This window comes from Danio rerio, chromosome 1, assembly GCF_052040795.2.
Source record: "Danio rerio strain M-AB ecotype USA chromosome 1, GRCz13ab, whole genome shotgun sequence".
NCBI classification, from domain to species: Eukaryota; Metazoa; Chordata; class Actinopteri; order Cypriniformes; family Danionidae; genus Danio; species Danio rerio.
In genome coordinates this window covers 60,751,016-60,777,500 of record NC_141021.1, presented here as the reverse complement: position 1 = coordinate 60,777,500, position 26,485 = coordinate 60,751,016, and the positions used below count along the sequence as shown (strand labels likewise).

Below are 26,485 nucleotides of genomic sequence, written 5' to 3'. Positions count from 1 at the left end.
ATATATATATATATATATATATATATATATATATTTATATATATATATTTATATACATATATATATATATATATATATATATATATATATATATATATATATATATATATATATATATATATATATATATATTTATAAATATATATTTATAAATAAATATACATATATACATATATATATATATATATATATATATATTTATATTTATAAATATATATATATTTATATTTATAAATAATATATATATATATATATATATATATATATATATATATATATATATATATATATATATATATATATATATATATATATATATATATTCACTAAAAGTTTTTATAAACCATTCCAAATTTAAATCTGTTGAATGTTGAATATTAATAGAGCATAGGGATGATAACTGGGAATAGAACACAGCCAGGAATTCTTCTTCTAAGTACAGCTCTAGAGGAGTAGTTGCAAACTTAGAAGTTTGAGATGCAGTTTGCGCATGTTTGTGGAACGATGGATTTGGGAAACACCAAATAAAGGAATTATGTTTGTAATGACGGAACGTGCAACCTTAGTTGGCTAGTGATCATTTTTGGAAATGCACCCCTGCCTAGAAACAGACTGTTATGTCCCGCACTGTGACAGAGAAACAAGAGGATTTCAAAAGTGTTTCTAAAGGTCTTCATTGGTTTCATAGGAAAATGGGGTAAAAGTCGTCTTTGACTTACTGCTAACAGAAAACTAAACAATGCATATACTCAAGAGTACGTGTTTGCTCTTAACATTTAAATAAATAATTAATTTCATTAACTTTCTTTTTGGCTTAGCCCCTTTATTAATCAGAGGTTGCCACAGTGGAATGAACCGCATATGTTTTATGCAGCTGATGCCCTTCCAGCTGTAACCCAGTACTGGGAAACATCCATACACTCTCATTCACACACATACACTATGGGCAATTTAGTTTACCCAATTCCCCTATAGCGCATGTGTTTGGACTGTGGGGAAAACCTGAGCACCCGGAGGAAACCTACACCAACAAGGGGAGAACATGCAAACTCCACACAGAAACACCAACGGACCCAGCCGGGACTCGAACCCGCGGCCTTCTTGCTGTGAGGCGACAGCGCTAACCCCTGTGTTCATTAATATTTTGGGTGATTTTGTTTGCACTTTAGGAGAACCCGGGATTATTGTGGGCAGAATAAATCCTCAAGATCCTCTGCGGCGATTCGATGGCTATGCGAATGAAGAGGCCACCAGTAAGAAGATCAGCCACAACGTCTTCAGGAAGGGAGATTCGGCGTATGTGTCAGGTAAATCACTGTAAAACGCTTTAGAAACAAAAGTTCATCTGCTGCACTGTAAAAAAAATATCCGTAATTTAACATTTTCCTGTATTTTTCATTCATGATTTTGTTTTTCCTGCTTTTGAATTGCATCATGGGGGCTCGATCTGTCTTGTCTTTTGTCTTTGACCTTAATTGTGGTGTTTTGGTGACTGTCGCTTTAAATTTAAATGAGATGCGTCTGTGTGCTTGATGCTTCTGTCAGTCTAAGTCTCTCCTGTCTCTGTTCATCTGAAACTCCGCATCTATAATCCTCTTAGTCATTATCTCCAGCAGCTCAAACACTCTAATGGCTAATGGACAGACGGCTGCTTCTCACTCAGGGCTGCTGGAGATGCTAATGAGATGGAGAGATGGGTGCTAGTGGGCGGAGCTTTCTGCCCTTTAAGCAGTGTGAAGTGTTTTACAGTGTCATGTTAATGTTGTCTGAGCTCGTGCATGTGTTTCTGTGTGTGTGTCTTCTCTCTCAGGTGATCTGATGGTGATGGATGAGTTGGGTTATGTGTATTTCCGGGATCGAGGCGGAGACACATTTCGCTGGCGGGGGGAAAACGTCTCCACCACAGAGGTAGAGGGAGTCCTGAGTGCACTGCTGAAGCAGACGGATGTGGCTGTGTATGGAGTCTCAGTGCCAGGTCAGAGCACACCTGTGGTCTGCAGATGTTTATCCCTCATGGGGTCTATTATTCTGTATACACGATTACATCATTCGAGTCAAAATGACCAGCTTTCACTACATCTCTAACATAAACAATAGAGTGTGAATGAACCAGATCTTGAAGTCTGCCTGAACCAGAAGCTGCAACCGGTTGTTTTTCTCTATTGTGACGCAGTTCCTAGAGAAATGCAATATTAAATGTAAAAGCAGTGGGCGTAGCTAGTTTCTTTCTACTGCGAGCTGATTGGATGTAGTAAATTAGGTGTTTAATTCAGAAAAATGGAGAAAAGGGTTTGGGGAGAGTTATTAAAACAGTGTTTTCTCTGTCAGGTGTTGAGGGGAAGGCAGGAATGGCTGCTATTGCAGATCCAGAGAATGTCTTCGACTGCGAGACGTTTCTGCAGGACGTCCAGAACACTCTTCCTTCATACGCTCGGCCTGTTTTCTTAAGACTTTCACCTGAAGTGGACAAAACAGGTAATGGTTTCAATCTCAGATTCTCTCCATATCCTCCATTATAAGCCCCTTTCACACTGTAACACTATGTAATATAATGCTATTAGGGCTGGGAGAGTCGATTTTAAATAGAACTGATTCCCAAAGAGTTGATTCAGAATAATACTGGATATCAAAAGAGTCAATTGAAAAAAAAAAAAAAAAAAACAATTGATTAAAAAAAAATTCGATTCCACAGGAGTCTATTAAAAAAGAATTGATTCCAAAAGAGTCTATTCCAACAAAAAATTATTCAAAAAAAAGTTAATTCCAAAGGAGTGTACTCAGAAGTAATTGATTCCAAGAGTTGTTTCCAAAAATAATTGATTCCAAGAGTCGATTCCAAAAGTAATTAATTCCAGAAGTGTAAATTCCAGAAAAGAACAGATTCCAAAAAAGTCGATTCCAAAAAGAATTGTTTCCAAAAAGAGTCAATTACAAAATTAGTTGATTCCAAAAGAGTTGATAAAAATGTATTCCAAAAAAGTCGATTGAAAAGAGTTGATTCCAAAAAAAGTATTAAAAAAATTTTTTTTTCAAAAGAGTCAATTGAAAAAATAATTGATTCCAAAGCAGTCGATTCCCCCAATTGTTTTTTTTTAATTTATAAAAAATTAATTGACTAAAAAAGTTGATCCCAATAGAGTTGGTTAAAAAAAGAACTGATATTAAAGAAGTCTATTTAAAAACTGACTGATTCTGAAAGAGTCGATTCCAAAAGAAATTGATTCCAAAATAGTCAATTAAAAAAATGTATTCCTAAAGAGTCTGTTCCAAAAAGAATTGGTTCTGAAAAGTCGACTAAAAAAAGAATTGACTCCAAAAGAGTCAATTAAAAAAAGAATTGATTCCAAAAAGAATTGATCAAAACAGTTGATCCCAATAGAGTTAATTAAAAAAGAAATGATTCCAAAGACGTCTATTCCAAAAAAAATTCATTCCAAAAGAATCGATTGAAAACAAATAATTGATTCCAAAAGAGTCCATTCCAAAAAGAATGAATTCCATAAGAGTCGATTTCAAAAAGAATTGATTCCAAAAACAGAACTGATTCCAAGATTCTATTTCACAAACAGAACTGATTCCAAAAAGAGTTGATAAAAAAAATATTTGATTCCAGGGTCTGTTGTGTTCCTCAAACACATTTTACTGTATATTCCTCATCCACAGGCACATTTAAAATCCAGAAAACCCGCTTACAGAAGGAGGGATTTGACCCTCATCAGACCGCAGACCGCCTCTTCTTCCTCAACAGTCGTCAGGGTCGATATGAGAGTCTGACAGAGGAGCTCCACAGCGCCATCATGCAGGGAAAAGTATCTCTATAAGAACTACAGAGAGTCTTTAATGTGCAAATGTCCTAATGCAAGTGTCTTTGTTTTACAAAATCTGAAATAACTGCTCTAAAACCAAGCTCAAAACTACACTACTGAGTTAGTGCTTGAAACTACTAGCTAAGAAATGAATGTCTTCGTGTTTTTTACTCTGTTTTATTGGAGATAAGTCCATGTCTTTATTTGAGGACATCAGTTGCAGCAAATTAATTACTTTTTTTATTCTGTGTAACATGTTTATTGAATGTTTTGGTTAGAAACAAGAGATGATTTTTAAGTAATGTTGTTTTATTAATACCAACGCATTAATGCAGCTGCACTGCAGATTTCTGTCTTGTTTCTTCTGTTTGTTTTTGTTTTTATGGCTCACCCAGAATATAATAATACATATAAAAGGTGCTTTATGATATGTTGCCATTTGACAAAAACATCCAATACTTGATCTAATTTAGAAATATCAAATTTAGAACTTTCCTTATAATGAATAATTTAGTTGTTTGTGTTGATTTATTGGTGTTGCAGTATTGTAAGCTTTAACACAGAACCTATAAATGACACCTTATACACACTTTCCAACAACTGATATTCCAACAGCTTACATTTATTCCATTCTTTTTGCTGAATATTATTGAAAACAAACCTAGTATTGTATTATCATGTATACAACATACAGTAGGTATAAATATTTCCTCCAGTAAATATTATAACAAATAAATAAGCCTGAAATATCCAGATGCAGCTGAATAATGTTGCTACTAGCTAATGTAGTGGTTAAAGTTTGTTTGCACATCCTTGCTGCTCTGACACATTATTTTAATCACCTTTTTAATTATTGAATATTTTGGTATAATTTTTGTTGATGCAAAAGCACTCTTTTGTTTGATTACTCACTGAATAAGAAATTAATAAGAAAAGACATGACACTGAAAAAGTCAAAGTGGTTCTCATTTTATTTCATAAAGTTAAAAAGCTAATTAATGTTGAATGAAAAATCAAGGTTTTATACAGTCAACTCAAGCTACAACCACGAACTGAGCAAAATGTTCAACATCACAAAACTTTTTTTTTTTTTTTTTTTTTTTACAAATGAATTGATTTGTAGAGTTACAAATAACTTCTTTAGCAAAAAATATGCTGTGCATACTTATATTGACAAAGTTCAATTAATTGGCAATATTACAAAAAGGGTAAAAGAAAACATGCCAGAAAACTAAGAAATCAAAAAGCTAAAATGATCACCAACACACACACACAAAATGTTAATATAAATTTTTCACACTGAATGCCAAATAATTGAGGGGTCTGGATGCAGACCTGGTGCAGTGCAATCTGAGCTGCATCTTTTAATGAGCTCACCTAAGCCCACCCCTAACCCTACCCCACACAGTGATGTCACTCGCTCCATTTGAGTGATGCAATCTCAGCTTACATCATAAAGGCTGCATCCAGATACTGTTGAAAAATTGCAATGACTACTGATGTTATTTATGAATCCATTCACATAATCTGTGCATCAGAGTCCAAAGTTACAAGCATAGCAGAAGTAAAGTAGATTTTGCTTTTATACAATTGCACACAACATTACACTATATTTTTATGCATCTAATCTCTTTATGCATTTGAATTGTTAATTAGAATAAGCAGTAATGGGTACGGCTTTTGTATTTTGTCTGGAGAAATCTATTCAAATAAGGAAACAATTGTAAGATTGATTGCTTAAAGTTTATCATTTCAGGGCTGATATTAGTGCCACAACTCCTCCTCCAAACGCTGTTGCCAGAGCAGCTACTGCAGATATTCTCCCTAATGAAGCCACTTTTCCTGCAGCGGCTGCGGATCTCGCTGCTGCTGCCGCTATTATTGCGGCTGATCCTGTAGCTACACATTTTACAGCTACTTGTGCTCCTGCTACACCCTTATCTCCAACCGTCTCGGCTGCTTTTTCAATAGCGGCTGAGGCAGTTTCTACAGCTGCTACTCCTGCAGTTTCTAATGCCTTTTCGATCATTGCTACCGCTTTCTCTTCAGCTGCTTTTCTAACCGTTTCAACTGATTGTTCTATTGCTGCTGCCGTTTTTTCTTCTGCTGCTTTTCTTACAATTTCCACTGATTTGTCTATCATCACTATCGCTTTTTCTTCAGCTGCTTTTCTTGCAGTTTTAACTGTTTTTTCTAATGCTGCTACTGCTCTTTCTGTGGCTGCTTCTGCTGCAGCAACAATTATTGTTTCTACTCTAGCTAAAGCTTTTTCTGCTGTTTTTTCAGTGGCTACTGCTGTGCTTTCTGCAGCTGCTCTTCCTCCAGTTGCCATTGCTGTAATCATTACTAGTGTTGCTCCTCCTAGAACTCCAATTCCTAACACTGCAACTCCAAAAGCAATCGTTACCCTTTTCCCTGTTTTACTAATTGGAGCTTTTTGAAACATGTCAATAGTGTAATGCCTCATTTCATTCTTCTCCAGCATTGCATCGATCTTCTTCAGCAGCTCTGTGACCTGACTTTGATTGTTTTTCTCCTGGTTGTTGAATGAGTGATATCTGCCATCACATATGTCAATGACTTTCTGTAAATCGCTGCTTTGGCTGATGTAGTCTTTTAAAGGTTTTCCCTTCAACTGGTCAGCGTAAGTGAACAGAATGATCATACGACACAAAGCTTGTTCCCCGAAGTTCTCCTGAATCCATTTCACCGTCTCTCTCTCCTCTTGTGTGAATCTCACACCCAGTTTGAGCACCAGCAGAAACACATGAGGACCAGGAGCACACAGATGCACACACTTCTGTAATTCAGCTTTCAGCTGCTGTTTGGGCACATCTGTGTTAAACAGACCTGGAGTGTCGATTATCGTGATGGTTCTTCCACCAAACTCCCCTTCCTTTTTCTCACACTGTTTACTTTTAGATTTTATAAATTCACCGACTTCAAAAGCCTTTCGGTCCAGGATTGTGTTTCCTGTTGCACTTTTTCCAGATCCAGTTTTGCCCAAAAGAACAATCCTCAGATCACTCACTATAAAAGAAATAATAATACAAAAGCGTCAGTAGGTAAACCAAAAAAAAAAAAAAAAAATATATATATATATATATATATATATATATATATATATATATATATATATATATATATATATATATACGTAAAACATATAAGTACACACATGACACCAGAAATGACACTAAATGATGAAAGATAATAGAATAGCACGATGTACAAGAGGCATCACTGTGGAAAAAATATGTCTCAGCTTTTATTTACATTATAAAAAATGGAATATCTAAAATTATTTAACTAGTCTGTGGGATAATCGGTCCGTGTATCATCCGTTCATTTGATTATTCCTTTTATTACGGAAAACGAAACATCAGAAAAACGATGAATATTTCGTTTTTCTGTTTATTCTGTAGGCAGAAAAAACGGAAACTCATCTGTTATTCAGCTTATTAACTTAAAACGAAATATTAAAACAAACACAAAACCAAAACGAAATAATGAGTCAAAAAATGGTCCGTGTACGGTCCGTGTACGGTCCGTGTATCATCCGTTCATTTGATTATTCCTTTTATTACGGAAAACGAAACATCAGAAAAACGATGAATATTTCGTTGTTCTGTTTATTCTGTAGGCAGAAAAAACGGAAACTCATCTGTTATTCTGCTTATTAACTTAAAACGAAATATTAAAACAAACACAAAACCAAAACGAAATAATGAGTCAAAAAATGGTCCGTGTACGGTCCGTGTACGTTTTGTTCATTTGTTTTCCATTTTCAAACGGAATAAAGGAAATGGAGAAAACGGCCGTTTTTCCGTTTTTATTTTGCTCACGAGAAAACGAAAAAACGAGATTTAGGCTGGATTTTCGTTTTTTGGTTTAGGGTAGGAAAACGGATAAACGACTTTAAAATTCATTTTACACATGTAGGCGGTGCTGAAACGCCCACTTTCCTCTAATTGGTCAACCAAATCTGCGCTCGTGACGTCACCCTCAAAATAAAAGCCTTACACGAAGGCTTTTAATTATTATTATTTAATTATATATATAAACAAAGTTTACATATTCTATCATTTGAACCACACACAGTTAGCAGGCTTACATTCATTGCGTTTGTATAAATTAAATAAAAACGTAAATCAGCAGTATTCTTAGACATTTGTCATTAAAATAAGGTCATAGTTCACTGCCAAACTTCTTGCTGCTGTGCACCTGATGCTGAGCAAAGATAGCCATTTCCGAGGAGCACCTGTTTACATGATTGTTTCAGAGCTATTGTAGGCCTAAATAATAGCCTACTCTGTATAAAATAATAATTTATTATTATTATTATTATTATTATTATTATTATTATTATTATTATTATTATTAGGCCTATTATTATTAGTATTGTTATTATTATTATTTACTTAGTTATTCAATGGTTGTAAGAACACATTGGACCCTGCATGGGGCTATAATAAATGGTACCTTTTGTTTCTATTGGATTTTCTCCTATTTTAATTTAATATATGCCTTTAGCCTATTGTAAATATTTATTTGATAATTAATACTTTTTTATTGCAACGTCAAAGTAGGCCTGTCTTATTATTATTATTTTTTGTTATTATTTTGTCGTTGTTGTTGTTATTATTATTGTGGCAGGGACATAGCCACAGGTGTGGCAGAGTGTGCTGGTGCCACCCAAAGTGGCATCTTGCACCTGAAAATAGATGCCTTCGCGCTCAAGCGCGCGCAAAAAAACTTGCACAGGCAAAAGTAATGATGAATGTGTTGAAGGAAAAAAAACATTCTAATTATTTGTTAATAAAATAGTGCAACATTATTCTTAGTCAGTGTAGGCTGAAAAAATTAAGATCGCCAGCATTTCAAGGGTGGTTTTATTTTTAGTTCATTGCTGTGACGCGCTATATTTCACTAAGGCTGCATGAGACTGCGCATCTTGCTTATTTTCTCTATTTTACATACATATCATACAGTCCAGGTTCTACCGTTCTAGTGAGTGTGGGGCATGGCTGTACGGTGGTAAAGTGGATTATTTCTTGGCAAATTCATAATGATTCACTTTGTTTAGTAATAAATTTCATAGTTATAAAATAACTACATTTCAAGAATATGTTAACACTTTCAACTATTTAGGATTATTTATTGCATCAAAAGTAATTTCAAAGTAACATTAAATGTACGTATAAACTGCTTAATTTGTGTGTAAACACCTAAGATGCAAAAAGCTTATTTAGACCAGAATAGGCCTACTAAATGCAACGGTCAATGTGTGTAAACTTATGACCTAAAATGTCTTAAATGACTAAATTTAAGTCTTTTTAAGTTTTTAAATAATTTAAGTTTAACATAAATGATTTAAACTTTAAACTTCAAATTAACAGAGTATGGCAAATAAATTGTTTATTAAATGGAGGTCAGGTGTCTATCTTAATTATAATTATTAAATATTATGACACTACAGTGGTGTATTGGAGAGTACGCACCTTTTAATTAATTAATTTTAAATAAGTGGTTTATCCTAAATAAAATGCAATGGGATCGGTGTGCAATGGATAGTTTGAAAACCCCTGGTTCAGACTAGACGAGCTAGCTGTCTGTGCGCTGCGCTAATAACTTGGCATTTGCTCTTTTCGGTGCTGCCAGATGCATTTATAGTGCATAAAAAATAAAAAAGGTAATTCGGTAAAGCGCGCGATGCGCGCAGAAATAAGCGCACTATATGCATATGTCGAATTAAGTTCTCTTTTTCTTTAATCAAGACTTTTCCATTCGAGGAATTACAGTTATTAATACCTTAGTCCTTATAAACGATCAGTTTATAAAATACACAATTTATGGATCAAGCCTAATGAAGAATAACAAGAATATGCAACGCATTATGATCCTTGAATGATCAGAGCGCATTTATATAAACTATATATTTTATATAATTCATAAATATTAAAAAACATTATACATTTAAAGTAATGGAACATTATATGTTATAAAATCTAAACTATTATTTAGGCTACAGGCTGTTCAGCGCGTGCGTCAAAGAAAAGACATGACACAATCTCTATAAAAACTAGTTGTTTATTTACAATATCTAAAGGGATATAAAACATCTAACATGCATCTCCATTCTCAACGAGTTTCTGTGTTCTGCATCCTTCACAGACCGAGGTCTCATTCCGAGGTAATCTATAAATATTCTCGTTTGGTTCTGGCACATTCTTGATTAAAAGTGAAACTGACCGGCGCAACGGATGATTTGTCATCTAGAGTGACTACAGTTATAATACAGGTTATGGAACTATTTCACTTTAATTTCATATTATTATTTTATTAAACAAACAAACCAGTTTTTGTTTTGGCTCTGCATGCAGCGTATTGAATCTTTGAAGCATTGCACTTCAAATATTATTCCTTTTTTTTATTATTGTATTTTTAATATTTTTAATTATACAACACAAACTTGGTTCTAAACAGATACAATTTCCTATAGGCTATGATGAAGTGTATATTTTTGTTCACACAGGTCCTATACAAAACTGTGTGGATGGATGATTTGTTTCTCCGTGAAAATCACTCATTTAATAAGCAAAACAGGCCAAAATGTTGTTTAGCTTGCTTGCGTCAAACTGGATGGACAATTTACAAACATATTGAATACAAAGGCTGGTTATTTTATGCAATGAGGGACCTATTACAAATTAAAGAAAATTATTTGCATATTAAAACGAAAATATATAATACAACAACAGATCCTACCTCTTAAGAAATGACTTTAGATAATGTAAATAAGCATCAAGTTTTTTTTGAGATTCTGTGTCTAATTCAGTAGTGTAGTGTGTTCGCGTGGGTTTCCTCCGGGTGCTCCGGTTTTCCCCACAGTAGACATGCGGTACAGGTGAATTGGGTAGGCTAAATTGTCCTTACTGTATAAGTGTTTGTGTATGTGGATGTTTCCCAGAGATGGGTTGTGGCTGGAAGGGCATCCGCTGCATAAAAACTTGCTAAATAAGTTGGCGGTTCATTCCGCTGTGGCGACCCCAGATTAATAAAGGGACTAAGCTGACAAGAAAATGAATGAATAATGTGCAATACTAATTTAAAATACGTATCACTAACCTTATATGTGAAATAGCAGGGCCCGCTGTAGCACTTTCTCAAGAAGAGCAAATGTCAAATTATTAGCGCAACGCACATGTAGCGAGCTCATCTGTTTGTCGGAACTACTAGACACATTTTTTTATCAACTATAATGTGTTTAATTAGTTAATTTGAAATTTATTTCATTATTCCAGCAATAATTGTTGAGTGAAAGAATGCGCTAGAAATATGCATTGCGGCTCCCTTTATTGTGCAGGCTTATTGCACTTAAACTTTTTTAGGTTCGGCTCTCGAATTAGTAAGGTTATGAGTAAATGTTATTTAAAATATTTAAAGCCTGCCATCTAGCCTACAATAACAGCAAATTTAATAATAAAAAAAATAATAAGACAGGCCTACTTTGGCGTTGCAATAAAATAGTATTAATTATCAAATAAATAATTACAATATATAATTAAAATAGGAAGAAATAAATGAAAACAAATGGTACCCTTTGTTTTTATAGCAGGGCCCAAAGTGTTCTTATTCTGGTTCTGCTAACAACTATTAAAAAGAAAAAAATCACACCAAACAATAAAAACACTAGTAACTGATAATAATAATGATAATAATAATAATAATAATAATAATAATAATAATAATTATTATTATTATTATTACTATAAAGCCCTTGCTCTGAAACATTCATGCAAACCAGGTGCTCCTCGGAAATGGCTATCTTTGCTCAGCATCAGGTGCACAGCAGCAAGAAGCTTGGCAGTGAACTATGACCTTATTTTAATGACAAATGTCTAAGAATACTGCTGATTTACGTTTTTATTTAATTTATACATACGCAATGAATGTAAGCCTGCTAACTGTGTGTGGTTCAAATGATAGAATATGTAAACTTTGTTTATATATATAATTAAATAATAATAATTAAAAGCCTTCGTGTAAGGCTTTTATTTTGAGGGTGACGTCACGAGCGCAGATTTGGTTGACCAATTAGAGGAAAGTGGGCGTTTCAGCACCGCCTACATGTGTAAAATGAATTTTAAAGTCGTTTATCCGTTTTCCTACCCTAAACCAAAAAACGAAAATCCAGCCTAAATCTCGTTTTTTCGTTTTCTCGTGAGCAAAATAAAAACGGAAAAACGGCCGTTTTCTCCATTTCCTTTATTCCGTTTGAAAATGGAAAACAAATGAACAAAACGTACACGGACCGTACACGGACCATTTTTTGACTCATTATTTCGTTTTGGTTTTGTGTTTGTTTTAATATTTCGTTTTAAGTTAATAAGCAGAATAACAGATGAGTTTCCGTTTTTTCTGCCTACAGAATAAACAGAAAAACGAAATATTCATCGTTTTTCTGATGTTTCGTTTTCCGTAATAAAAGGAATAATCAAATGAACGGATGATACACGGACCGTGTACGTTTTGTTCATTTGTTTCCCATTTTCAAACGGAATAAAGGAAATGGAGAAAACGGCCGTTTTTCCGTTTTTCTTTTGCTCACGAGAAAACGAAAAAACGAGATTTTGGCTGGATTTTCGTTTTTTTTGGTTTAGGGTAGGAAAACGGATAAACGACTTTAAAATTCATTTTACACATGTAGGCGGTGCTGAAACGCCCACTTTCCTCTAATTGGTTAACCAAATCTGCGCTCGTGACGTCACCCTCAAAATAAAAGCCTTACACGCAGGCTTTTAATTATTATTATTATTTAATTATATATTAACTAAGTTTACATATTCTATCATTTGAACCACACACAGTTAGCAGGCTTACATTCATTGCGTATGTATAAATTAAATAAAAACGTAAATCAGCAGTATTTTTAGACATTTGTCATTAAAATAAGGTCATAGTTCACTGCCAAGCTTCTTGCTGCTGTGCACCTGATGCAGAGCAAAGATAGCCATTTCCGAGGAGCACCTGGTTTGCATGATTGTTTCAGAGCAAGGGCTTTATAATAATAATAATAATTATTATTATTATTATTATTATTATTATTATTATTATTATTATCATTATTATTATCAGTTACTAGTGTTTTTATTGTTTGGTGTGATTTTTTTCTTTTTAATAGTTGTTAGCAGAACCAGAATAAGAACACTTTGGGCCCTGCTATAAAAACAAAGGGTACCATTTGTTTTCATTTATTTCTTCCTATTTTAATTATATATTGTAATTATTTATTTGATAATTAATACTATTTTATTGCAACGCCAAAGTAGGCCTGTCTTATTATTTTTTTTATTATTAAATTTTCTGTTATTGTAGGCTAGATGGCAGGCTTTAAATATTTTAAATAACATTTACTCATAACCTTACTAATTCGAGAGCCGAACCTAAAAATGTTTAAGTGCAATAAGCCTGTACAATAAAGGGAGCCGCAATGCATATTTCTAGCGCATTCTTTCACTCAACAATTATTGCTGGAATAATGAAATAAATTTCAAATTAACTAATTAAACACATTATAGTTGATAAAAAAATTGTGTCTAGTAGTTCCGACAAACAGATGAGCTCGCTACATGTGCGTTGCGCTAATAATTTGACATTTGCTCTTCTTGAGAAAGTGCTACAGCGGGCCCTGCTATTTCACATATAAGGTTAGTGATACGTATTTTAAATTAGTATTGCACATTATTCATTCATTTTCTTGTCGGCTTAGTCCCTTTATTAATCTGGGGTCGCCACAGCGGAATGAACCGCCAACTTATTTAGCAAGTTTTTATGCAGCGGATGCCCTTCCAGCCACAACCCATCTCTGGGAAACATCCACACATACACACACACTTATACAGTACGGACAATTTAGCCTACCCAATTCACCTGTACCGCATGTCTTTTTACTGTGGGGAAAACCGGAGCACCCGGAGGAAACTCACGCGAATGCACTACACTACTGAATTAGACACACAATCTCAAAAAAACTTGATGCTTATTTACATTATCTAAAGTCATTTCTGAGGTAGGATCTGTTGTTGTATTATATATTTTCGTTTTAATATGCAAATAATTTTCTTTAATTTGTAATAGGTCCCTCATTGCATAAAATAACCAGCCTTTGTATTCAATATGTTTGTAAATTGTCCATCCAGTTTGACGCAAGCTAAACAACATTTTGGCCTGTTTTGCTTATTAAATGAGTGATTTTCACGGAGAAACAAATCATCCATCCACACAGTTTTGTATAGGACCTGTGTGAACAAAAATATACACTTCATCATAGCCTATAGGAAAATGTATCTGTTTAGAACCAATTTTGTGTTGTATAATTAAAAATATTAAAAATACAATAAAAATAAAAAGAAGGAATAACATTTGAAGTGCAATGCTTCAAAGATCTAATACGCTGCATGCAGAGCCAAAACAAAAACTGGTTTGTTTGTTTAATAAAATAATAATATGAAATTAAAGTGAAATAGTTCCATAACCTGTATTATAACTGTAGTCACTCTAGATGACAAATCATCCGTTGCGCCGGTCAGTTTCACCTTTAATCAAGAATGTGCCAGAACCAAATGAGAATATTTACAGATTACCTCGGAATGAGACCTCGGTCTGTGAAGGATGCAGAACACAGAAACTCGCTGAGAATGGAGATGCATGTTAGATGTTTTATATCCCTTTAGATATTGTAAATAAACAACTAGTTTTTAGAGATTGTGTCATGTCTTTTCTTTGACGCACGCGGTGAACAGCCTGTAGCCTAAATAATAGTTTAGATTTTATAACATATAATGTTCCATTACTTTAAATGTATAATGTTTTTTAATATTTATAGATTATATAAAATATATAGTTTATATAAATGCGCTCTGATCATTCAAGGATCATAATGTGTTGCATATTCTTCTTATTCTTCATTGATCCGTAAATTGTGTATTTTATAAACTGATCGTTTATAAGGACTAAGCTATTAATAACTGTAATTCCTCGAACGGAAAAGTCTTGATTAAAGAAAAAGAGAACTTAATTCGACATATGCATATAGTGCGCTTATTTCTGCGCGCATCGCGCGCTTTACCGAATTACCTTTTTTATTTTTTATGCACTATAAATGCATCTGGCAGCACCGAAAAGAGCAAATGCCAAGTTATTAGCGCAGCGCACAGACAGCTAGCTCGTCTAGTCTGAACCAGGGGTTTTCAAACTATTCATTGCACACCGATCCCATTGCATTTTATTTAGGATAAACCACTTATTTAAAATTAATTAATTAAAAGGTGCGTACTCTCCAATACACCACTGTAGTGTCATAATATTTAATAATTATAATTAAGATAGACACCTGACCTCCATTTAATAAACAATTTATTTGCCATCCTCTGTTAATTTTAAGTTTAAAGTTTAAATCATTTATGTTAAACTTAAATTATTTAAAAACTTAAAAAGACTTAAATTTAGCCATTTAAGACATTTTAGGTCATAAGTTTACATACATTGACCGTTGCATTTAGTATAGGCCTATTCTGGTCTAAATAAGCTTTTTGCATCTTAGGTGTTTACACACACACATTAAGCAGTTTATACGTACATTTAATGGTACTTTGAAATTACTTTTGATGCAATAAATAATCCTAAATAGTTGAAAGTGTTAACATATTCTTGAAATGTAGTTATTTTATAACTATGAAATTTATTACTAAACAAAGTGAATCATTATGAATTTGCCAAGAAATAATCCACTTTACCACCGTACAGCCATGCCCCACACTCACTAGAACGGTAGGACTGTATGATATGTTCTGTATGTAAAATAGAGAAAATAAGCAAGATGCGCAGTCTCATGCAGCCTTAGTGAAATATAGCGCGTCACAGCAATGAACTAAAAATAAAACCACCCTTGAAATGCTGGCGATCTTAATTTTTTCAGCCTACACTGACTGAGAATAATGTTGCACTATTTTATTAACAAATAATTAGAATGTTTTTTTTTCCTTCAACACATTCATCATTACTTTTGCCTGTGCAAGTTGTTTGCGCGCGCTTGAGCGCGAAGGCATCTATTTTCAGGTGCAAGATGCCACTTTGGGTGGCACCAGCACACTCTGCCACACCTGTGGCTATGTCCCTGCTACAATAATAATAACAACAACAACGACAAAATAATAACAAAAAATAATAATAATAAGACAGGCCTACTTTGACGTTGCAATAAAAAAGTATTAATTATCAAATAAATATTTACAATAGGCTAAAGGCATATATTAAATTAAAATAGGAGAAAATCCAATAGAAACAAATGGTACCATTTATTATAGCCCCATGCAGGGTCCAATGTGTTCTTACAACCATTGAATAACTAAGTAAATAATAATAATAACAATACTAATAATAATAGGCCTAATAATAATAATAATAATAATAATAATAATAATAAATTATTATTTTATACAGAGTAGGCTATTATTTAGGCCTACAATAGCTCTGAAACAATCATGCAAACCAGGTGCTGCTCGGAAATGGCTATCTTTGCTCTGCATCAGGTGCACAGCAGCAAGAAGCTTGGCAGTGAACTATGACCTTATTTTAATGACAAATGTCTAAGAATACTGCTGATTTACGTTTTTATTTAATTTATACATACGTAATGAATGTAAGCCTGCTAACTGTGTGTGGTTCAAATGATAGAATATGTAAACTTTGTTTATATATATAATTAAATAATAATAATTAAAAGCCTGCGTGTAAGGCTTTTATTTTGAGGGTGACGTCACGAGCGCAGATTTGGTTAACCAATTAGAGGAAAGTGGGCGTTTCAGCACCGCCTACATGTGTAAAATGAATTTTAAAGTCGTTTATCCGTTTTCCTACCCTAAACCAAAAAAAACGAAAATCCAGCCAAAATCTCGTTTTTTCGTTTTCTCGTGAGCAAAAGAAAAACGGAAAAACGGCCGTTTTCTCCATTTCCTTTATTCCGTTTGAAAATGGGAAACAAATGAACAAAACGTAGACGGACCGTACACGGACCATTTTTTGACTCATTATTTCGTTTTGGTTTTGTGTTTGTTTTAATATTTCGTTTTAAGTTAATAAGCTGAATAACAGATGAGTTTCCGTTTTTTCTGCCTACAGAATAAACAGAAAAACGAAATATTCATCGTTTTTCTGATGTTTCGTTTTCCGTAATAAAAGGAATAATCAAATGAACGGATGATACACGGACCATAATCCAAAGTTCTAATGGTTAATTTACACTTTGCAGATGAAGCATTACAAACATTCAAGCCACAACACAACCAAAACGATTCCTGATTAAGTTTATTTATTTTAATAAATGCCTATAGGGCTGATTTCTATTTTCTTTTTTGTTCTTTTGTTTTTGGGATGTTTAAAATGTAGTGTTGGGTTCTCTCTATATGTATGCTTCTGTTATGCAAAAATTATTTACAAGGTAGGTCCTTTTATATGTGTATATTTTACACATCACATAAGGCAAAGTTGCGCTATAGTTCGTTCACCGCAAGTAACAGCCGTACCTGCAACAGGCAGACTCCAAAAAAAATAACACGCCCACTTGCGCATGCGCGAATAAATGACTCATCGTTTAATGGTTTGTTCAAAATGAACAAATCAACCTATCACTATTCAGTTTAGTGATTAGCTCGAAGAAAAGAATCCGACCTCCCCATACTCTTATTTAGTCTGTCCGTATCAAGAGTCTGTATTGGCATCTGTTAAACAGCAATAAATGAAAATAAACTCCACTAGACTATCTTTCTTATATAGGCCTACACTCTATTAGAATTTACAAATTAGTGGATGTTTAGAAATTTACCATTTATTCTTTGGATTACTTTAAATACATTATCTGTGCTAGTTTAATCTATTGGGTTATACGCAACTTGATCTTGACACTGGTGTATACATTGCAACAAAACAAGCAACCATTTTCATTTCATAAAATTAGCTTTAAAATACTAAAGTAAAACAGGTTATCAACCCTGAACATTATAACTATTACTAAAAAAATAATTTTTATTCTAATTGTTATTTAAAAAAAACTGAATTAAAAAATATTAATGTTTTTAGAGGCTCATACAGACCTTCATTTGTTGAAGTCATTGTGTTGCCTGCAATTTCCCGATGTTCTCCGCTTCTTCTATCTGAACGCACTGAGTGAAAGTGCCGATGGCGGGCAAATCATTTTTCTGAAAATCTCACTGTGATCACGTGACCTTGCCTACCTGACACCTTTAGTTGTTTTGTCTTAAAACTTGCTCAGTTGTGCTCATATTTACTATTCCTTCATTTCTCAAACACATAAAATTGACCTGCGATTTTTTTAAATACTTCTTATTTAGATGATGTTACTCGAACGTGACATTTCTGAGTTTATTTTCATTTGGAAAGAAATTTATTCTTTACTCACAAGCTTTATATACACCTAAACTGTTACTAGAGGGCGCTATAAACATAGCCTATAAAAACTGGCAGGTCGAGTTCTTGCATGCTCAATTACACATTGTTTTAGTAAGCTACAGTATATGAAATAGTATATTATGATGTGCACTCACTTTTCTTTTTACATTTTCTTTTTTTTACGTTCATTATTGAGAAAGGACACTGATTAAAATGAACTTTTAATGTACCTTACAAACCTTAAGATTTTTACGTTTATTGTTGGGCTTAAAACTATAAAAAATATCCAAAAAAGGCCATACAAAATGTATTACAAACATGTGTATCCCTACATCTCAGATAAAGCCAATGTATCAAACAATCGAGTATCACTAATACTATCCTTATGTACTTTGAGTAACAAACATATATAATATAGCTAACTAAAATAGTGATCTGAATGACACAAATTTGTGTTAAAGAATAACTTTGACCTCATCTGCCCAACAAGTAAATTTCTTATTATTCGAGTGTTGGTCCCATGCACAATTATAAGGTGGAGATGTTAGTTTTGGTGAGAAAATACCATTAGATGTGTACATTCATCAGAAACAGAAATGAGATTTGTTAAATTACTAAAACAATATAAATACTATGAGAAAAGTTTAAGAGTAAAACAAAAACAGATATTACAAGATTTAATTTGAAGATTTAAAAAATGTAAAGATTTTATTACAGAAGGACTAATAGGATGATAAAATAAGTAGACTCAAAGTACAGACAAAATTTGAGCACACACAGATACTTCTTTGTTGCTTCTCCCACTGCTTTAAAAGTAGCCGCTGATTCTACAGCTCCTGCCGCGACTAGACCTCCCGTTGCAACATCTTTAAGCATCTGCCCCTTTCTTAATCTTTTCTTCGGCTGCTTTATACATGTCATTGGTGTAGTGCTTCATTCCATTAAACAGGTCCATCTTTTCTATCATCTTCAGCAGTTCGGTGACTTGATCTCGATTATTTCTGTTCTTATTGTTGAAAGAGTGATACCTGCCATAGCACGTTTTAATTAACTCGTGTAGATCTTTGCTTTGGCTGATGTACACCTCTAGAGATTTACCCTTCAGGACATCAGCGTGAGTAAAAAGAATGATGGTGTAATTCACAGCATCTTCTCCAAAGTTCTTATGAATCCATTTGACTGCATTTTTCTCGTCCTCTGTGAATTTTACTCCTAATCTTAAAACCACTAGGAAGACATGAGGACCGGGAGCTGACAGATAGATGCACTCCTCCATTAAAAGCTTCAATTTTGTAGTATCTATGGAAGTGTCAAGCAGTCCAGGACAGTCAGTGACTGATATGGTTTTTCCATTCACCACAGCTTCTTGTTTGTGACAGGTCATTGAAGGTACTAGAGAGTTTTTCTCAGTAAACGCATCTCTGTTCAGGATTGTGTTTCCTGCAGCGCTCTTTCCTGATCCCGTCTTACCCAGCAGAACAATCCTCACATCTGACACATTGTGAAATAGTTTTTATTATTGTTGCTGTTTTTTTTTTAAATTTTTTTAATATGACATTTAAACACCGTATTTTTGTCACACACTTTACAATACAATTTCATTACTTAATGTATTTGTTACATTAATAAAGATCAATACTTGTAGCATTTATTAATCATAGTTCAACATTAATAATGCATTATTAACGTCTAAATTCATGTTTGTTAACATTAGTTAATGCATCGCGAGATAACGTGAACTAATAATTAACAGCTGAATTTTCATTATCGAACGTTAACATGATTAAATACTGTAATAAATGGATTGTTTATCGTTTGTTTACTACACTGTGAAAATATCTGTTTACGAACAGTTTTCGTATTTAGTTATTTTCAAGTCTCTTCCATGTATTTACGGTTTCACAAACCATAAACCAAAAACCCTTGTGAATTACAAAATACACTTAGAAAAAATATTTAAAAATGATTCATTGGATTTACAAATGTTTTAAGTGATTGTAAACAATTTATTTGGACTAAATTTAAACAAATTAAGTTAAACTAAATGTAGTTTGTTTAAATTTAACACAAATTGTTTGCAACAATTTAGTACATACTTTTTTATTGTATATTTTTTCAGTTTATATATATATATATATATATATATATATATATATATATATATATATATATATATATATATATATATATATATATATATATATATATAACAGAATAGTCTATTATTTTACATGTACTGTAATTACTGTTAGACTCCCTAGAAAACGCCAAAGCCCTGTTTCATTTTATCTTTGCTGTTTTATTTATATGCTCGTAGTTTGATTATATGCAAATTCACCCCCTTCAAAAATCATCACAATCACTTTAAAGTTAAAATTTATCATATCCAAATAAAGCTATTGAAGCTGATAGCGTATTCATATTGAAATGTACACCACAAAAACAAATCCTTACATATCCTATCATGCAGCCCTATAGATTAAATTTAGTTTTACAAACATTCAATCAGTAACCATTTACTTGTTAATTAAGTTATGTACTATTAAATTGTACTATTGTACTGTTTTGTTGCTACTATTATTAAATATTTACTGACAGACTCAAAAATAGCTTTGTTTAGCTGATTATTAAATACAAAACTACTTGGTGGGTAATGCACACAAAATATCATGTTTACACTTTTTGAAACAAATGTTTGCTATCAGGCTTTAATTAATGATGCATTTCAATATGCAAGCAGAACTAATAATGGAGTATAAAACGGTGTAACTCACTTGAACTTTTATCTGCCATTTCGCGGTCTGTCGTTTCTTGTAGTTTCTACTTGCAACACTTGAAAATAATAATAAGACCGTCAATGAATACTGTTCTTGGGTTTCATGTAACAGCATGACATTTTTGTAAAAACTATATATAACCTTACCTGTGTAATAATAGGCTACTGGTGAAAAAGAAGTCAGGGGAGAAACAAACTGATGCAAAGTGAAACTGTCATCTTGTTATTTTTTGGCATCCAGATTACGGGCGTTTAAGTGACTGGAAAAACGCGATTGGATATGTTAACAGGGTGCCACGGTCGCATATCTGAATGGTAAATCAATTAATATTTTCATACGTCAAACATTGTGTATATACAAAATAGGGTAATTATAATACATAGAAAAACACAAATATTAATTTCACATATAGTCTGATGAAACAAATAGCTTACATTTTTAAAAATTATTTATATAACCTAACACTGCAGAATTTGCGTAACAAAATACAATAGACATGTGCTCAATACATTAGTAAATGCGGTGCTAGGTAAAACTTTCATGCACATATAAATTAATAAAAGCACAATTCATTTTCTCATTTTCAGATTTCTCTTAAAAAATCGAATGGCTCAACATCTTATTAACAAATTTTGTGCTAAAACAGCTGAAATTGAAAATATATGGAAAATGACAGCAAAATCATCTATCATTTTAGTTTTTTAAGCCAATATCGCCTTTACTTCTGTTTTTTCCACAATTTAATTTATTGCAAGGTCGCAACACTCATGCTTGTGCTTTTTCGGCATTATTTTGCCGCGCGATATACAAATGAAACTGGTACACTGACATAAATTTACATATTCATTGATTGTCTAATTCATGGACTTGTGGGGCAGCCTAAGGTAGCCTATTTTTGGGAATTTAAGTGGCATGCAGCTATTTTTATGAAAAAATAAAAAATGGCACAGTATGCATCTTACCATAGACAAATGGCTTTACACCAAACGCAGAATAATTAGTATTTCCTCAACTAAATGACATAACAGCAGCCTATCAAATAGCTATAACCCCACGAATGTAGAGGACGGTCTTGTATAGATAAAAATAAAAAATAAAAAGCATTACAACAATATAACAACGATTTATTGTTTTTTCCCTTTAAAATGTATATAACGTTAAAAAAGCCTTACAAATATAGCCTGCTACTAAAGCAAAAAGTTACGAATTGCCATGAGATTGTATTGGCTTTTCACAACACCGATTTGAATGTGCATTTCAGCAAATAAACACTTCATATGTGTTTTATACTTTATAAAAAAAATTCATATGAATCTTAACTTCTCTCACTGTCCAAGCATGCAGGTGTATTTAGTTAACTAAACTGGCCGTAGTTTGTGTCTTTTCCAGCGTCTGGAAGAGCATCTGCTGTGTAAACAAATTACCAGAGTGATTGGCACTTGATTTTACTCATGATGTAGCAAACAAAAAAAAAAAAAACCAAAGGAAGTGCACGCACTCGAGTTTTATTGACTTCACTTAAATTTAAACTTTGGAAAATATTGTTTTATTTTCTGCGTCTATTCATCCATCCATTCGTTCGTTCATTTTCTTTTTGGCTTAGTCCCCTTATTAATCTGGGGTCGCCACAGCGGATGCCCTTCCAGCTGCAACCCAGTATGTCTATTTATCTTGAATGTAATGTAAAAGTTGAAATGATCGAAAAGATAGTCAGTTATGCGTGTTAAAAATGTAAATAATTAAACATAGAAAAATTAACTGATGAATTGTTGATTTATCAGTTTAATTGTCCAGCTCATTTCTAAGATTTGGTGTTATGTTCACAAATTAAAAGGGACCTATATGCAAAAATGTCTGGTATGCAAGGTTTAACCCCAGTGTGTGTGTGTGTGTGTGTGTGTGTGTGTGTGTGTGTGTGTGTGTGTGTCAGCAGTGTGTAAATCTCTCCAGCACCTCTAATGATCAACAGTTATGAATTGTGTTTGTTCTAATCAGACTTGATGCAGAAACACTTTGATTGACATTCTCCCTTTGTACGTGTCAGGGGGAAAGCCCCGCCCACTAGTGCCCATAACCCCGTCTCATTAGCATAAACAGCAGTCCTGAGTGAGAAGCAGCCGTCTGTCCATTAGCCAGAGTGTTTGAGGTTTAAGCAGCTGAAGATAATGTCGGCATAGACTAAGAGGATTATAGATGTGGAGTTCTAGATTAACAGTGACAGGATCCACATAGACTGACAGAAGCATTCTCAGGCCCCATTTACGCTGATTTAGCATCAAAGCCTAAAAGGGTCAGTTTCAGAGAGATAGAAAACATTATTTGTGCTGTATCTTGAGCTGAAACTTCACTACATCTAGACACATCAAATGGCTATTAAAAGTGCTTTTGTTGTGACATATATGGTGCACAATTATAATGTTATGCAGTTATACCAGTTATGGTCACCCCTGATTATAACACTTAGTAGCTAATAAAAACACATGCATCAGTTTAAAACGTTCATGCATTTATTTTCTAAATTAATATCTTCATTTATTTCAACCCAAACTCAATTTGAAAAAACGAAATTAAACAAAAAAGTTACAAAAATGGCTAAGACGATAATAATGACACGCTAAACCTTTCTATCCCCCCCCCCCCCCCCCCCCCCCCCATAGCAGTAAATGTTAATGAGCAAAAACTACCACAACTATCTTAAGCTACATTTTTTTGGCACTTCAGTTAAAGTTTTGGTGCAATGTTCTGGTTTAATGCTGTTTTAATAAATCTTTAATACCCAAAGCCCTGAAATTCTACAGTCTACTTGTGAAAATGTTTGGTTTCCATTTTAGTTACTGCCATTCTTCACTACTGCTACAACAGCTGCTGCCCCTATCCCACATCCTAATATAATTCCAGCAGTTTTCCACAAGTTAAGCTTCGACTGGGCCTCATTAAACATCTCAGTAGTGTAGTGCTTTCCCCCGTTTCTAATCACCAGCTCATCCATCTGATCCAGCAGCTCATCTACTTGATGTTCATTTGTTTTGTCTTCATTGTTGAATGCGTGATATCTGCCACTGAAGGCCATAACAATCTCTCGCATTTCTGAACTCTCTTCTATATGATCTTTCAGGCTTATGGTCAGTGTATCAACATGAGTAAACACAACAATTGTGTAACGGGCACTTTTTTCCCCAAAGTTGTCTTGAATCCATTGGACGGTTTTCTTCACCTCATCTGTCAGCCTTACATCTGCTCTGATGACCAGCAGAAACACATGAGGACCTGGAGTAGACAGTTCCAAACACGTCTTTATTTCATCCTTTACTTCCCTTTCATTTGCGGATGAGTCTTGGAGACCTGGAGTGTCGATGACCGAGACCATCCGGCTTCCTTTTCTTGCCATTTTTTTCACGGATTGACGAGTAACTGACCCAGGACTCAGGTCCTCTTCGAACACATCCATGCCCAGGATGGTGTTTCCAGTTGCACTCTTTCCAGCTCCAGTCATTCCTAACATGACAATCCTCAGATCTCCTACAATACATAGACACAAAGTTTCACATTGATAGCAAACAAGCTTTCTTAATTCATTCATTCATTTTCTTTTCGGCATTTATTAATCCGGGGTTGCCACAGCAGAATAAACCGCCAACTTATCCAGCAAGTTTTTACGCAGCGGATGCCCTTTCAGCCGCAACCCATCGCTGGGAAACATCCACACACACACACACTCACTCACTCACTCACTCACACACACACACACACACACACACACACACACACACACACACACACACACACACACACACACACACACACACACACACTACGCCTACCCAATTCACCTTCATGTCTTTGGACTGTGAGGGAAACCGGAGCACTATTTCTCTTTCTCACGTCTTTTTGTGAATTGTGGCGACATTCCATATTCTTCTAAACATTCTATAGATTTTTAACTGTACAAACTGTATTTTCTATTGCCATACCCCACCCTACCTAGCTATACCCCTTACAGGAAAATGTGTGCTTTTTTCACTTTCTGAAGAATAAAAAACCCTCATTCTTTATGATTAATAAGCCTCTTAAAAAGTATGTGCTCATAATTAATCATATCCTTCTAATATGTAATTATTGAATATTGAGTATAGCCGAATATTAAGTATAGCTTATTATGCGATCTCTTTTATGCTTCCTGCTTTTAAAACATTGAATTATTATTATTTTGTGTTTAGGTAAACACATTGTAGCCTATTAGTGTGTCCATAATGAGATTACTTTTCTTATGGATTAATTACAGTGGATGTAATAGAGTTCACTGACCTGTAATTTTTGGTGCCATTTTAGAAGTCTCTTTTACTTGCAGTGCTCTTTCTTTTTCTCTCTTTTTGTATGCGTTTTTTAGTATTAGCATCCGAAAAAGCTAAACCGATGCAAGTTGATGAATCGTTTGCGAAAAAAATGACAAAAGAATACAAAATATTTTGTGTTCGATTAGTGAAGATGATTTTGTCGTCTTCGCTTTGCTTAAAATAGAAAAAGAAAGAGGAAGTATTGGGTCCATCCCATTAAATAAATACATATGCGCGCACACACACACACACACACACACACACACACACACACACACACACACACACACTGAAAAAATATTCAAAGATGATTCCTTGGATTTACTTATTTTTTTTTTTTACCTCAATTGTTTGTAAACAATTTAATTGTGTTGAATTTAAACAAACAAATTGTTTAAGTTGAACATAATTTAATTTGTTTGTTTAAATTCAACACAAATAAATTGTTTGCAACAGTTCTGCATGCAACACTTTTTTCAGTGAAACTGCGGGACCGAGAAGCTCTTGTGTTCTAATGAACTTGCATGGTTTACAACCTATAACCTAGCTTTTATATTTTATAACCTAGCGTTTATAATCTAGCTTTTATTTCCATCTTCAAATCACTATTGCAAGTATCCCAAAATTATCTATGCACAAAATTGTGCTTGTATGTATGTATATGTGTGTGTGTGTGTGTGTGTATAGTCAGAAATATTAGCCCCCCTATTTTTAGATTTTTTTTTTTATATTTCCCAAATGATGTTTAACAGAGCAAGGAAATGTTTACAGCATGTCTGATAATATTTGTTCTTCTGAAGAAAGTCTGATTTGTTTTATTTCAGTTAGAATAAAAGCAGTTTTAAATTTTCTAAACACCATTTTAAGGTCAATATTATTAGCCCGTTTAAGCTATATATACTTTTTCGATAGTTTTTTCAATACCTATACTTCATTGGCTTCATTTGACTAATTAGTAACTTTGACATAGTTAATCAATATGAGACAAAAATATTTACAGACCAGTCAAAACTGCCAACTCAGGTTTTAAGACAGCAAAAACAGATAGCTATTTTTTATATTATATTTTATGTTGTGTATTGAAGAGGACAGTTGCAAA

The 26,485-nt window shown here is 33.5% G+C and overlaps 2 protein-coding genes across 4 annotated transcripts in view; one reads left to right on the top strand and one right to left on the bottom strand.

Annotated features, from left to right (window-relative positions):
- The window catches only part of slc27a1b (solute carrier family 27 member 1b), a 16,564-nt gene extending 11,806 nt beyond the window's left edge, over positions 1–4,758 (top strand). For 2 of the 3 annotated variants that reach the window (XM_087235657.1, XM_087235658.1), the window contains 4 exons: positions 1,170–1,307; positions 1,811–1,975; positions 2,329–2,475; positions 3,664–4,758. In XM_087235657.1, coding sequence (XP_087091783.1) covers positions 1,170–1,307; positions 1,811–1,975; positions 2,329–2,475; positions 3,664–3,821 — 608 coding nt within the window. In that variant the 3' untranslated portion in view covers positions 3,822–4,758. 3 annotated transcript variants of the gene reach the window in all.
- Positions 4,221–25,566, bottom strand: zgc:172091. The gene is made up of 5 exons (XM_087238385.1): positions 25,358–25,566; positions 23,883–24,571; positions 19,147–19,782; positions 17,960–18,056; positions 4,221–6,836 (listed from the first exon to the last, which is right to left on the bottom strand). Exons 1-5 carry the CDS (start codon positions 25,446–25,448, stop codon positions 5,554–5,556), a joined length of 2,796 nt encoding a protein of 931 aa, XP_087094511.1. The 5' UTR covers positions 25,449–25,566; the 3' UTR covers positions 4,221–5,553.
- Positions 25,567–26,485: the final 919 nt, after the last annotated feature.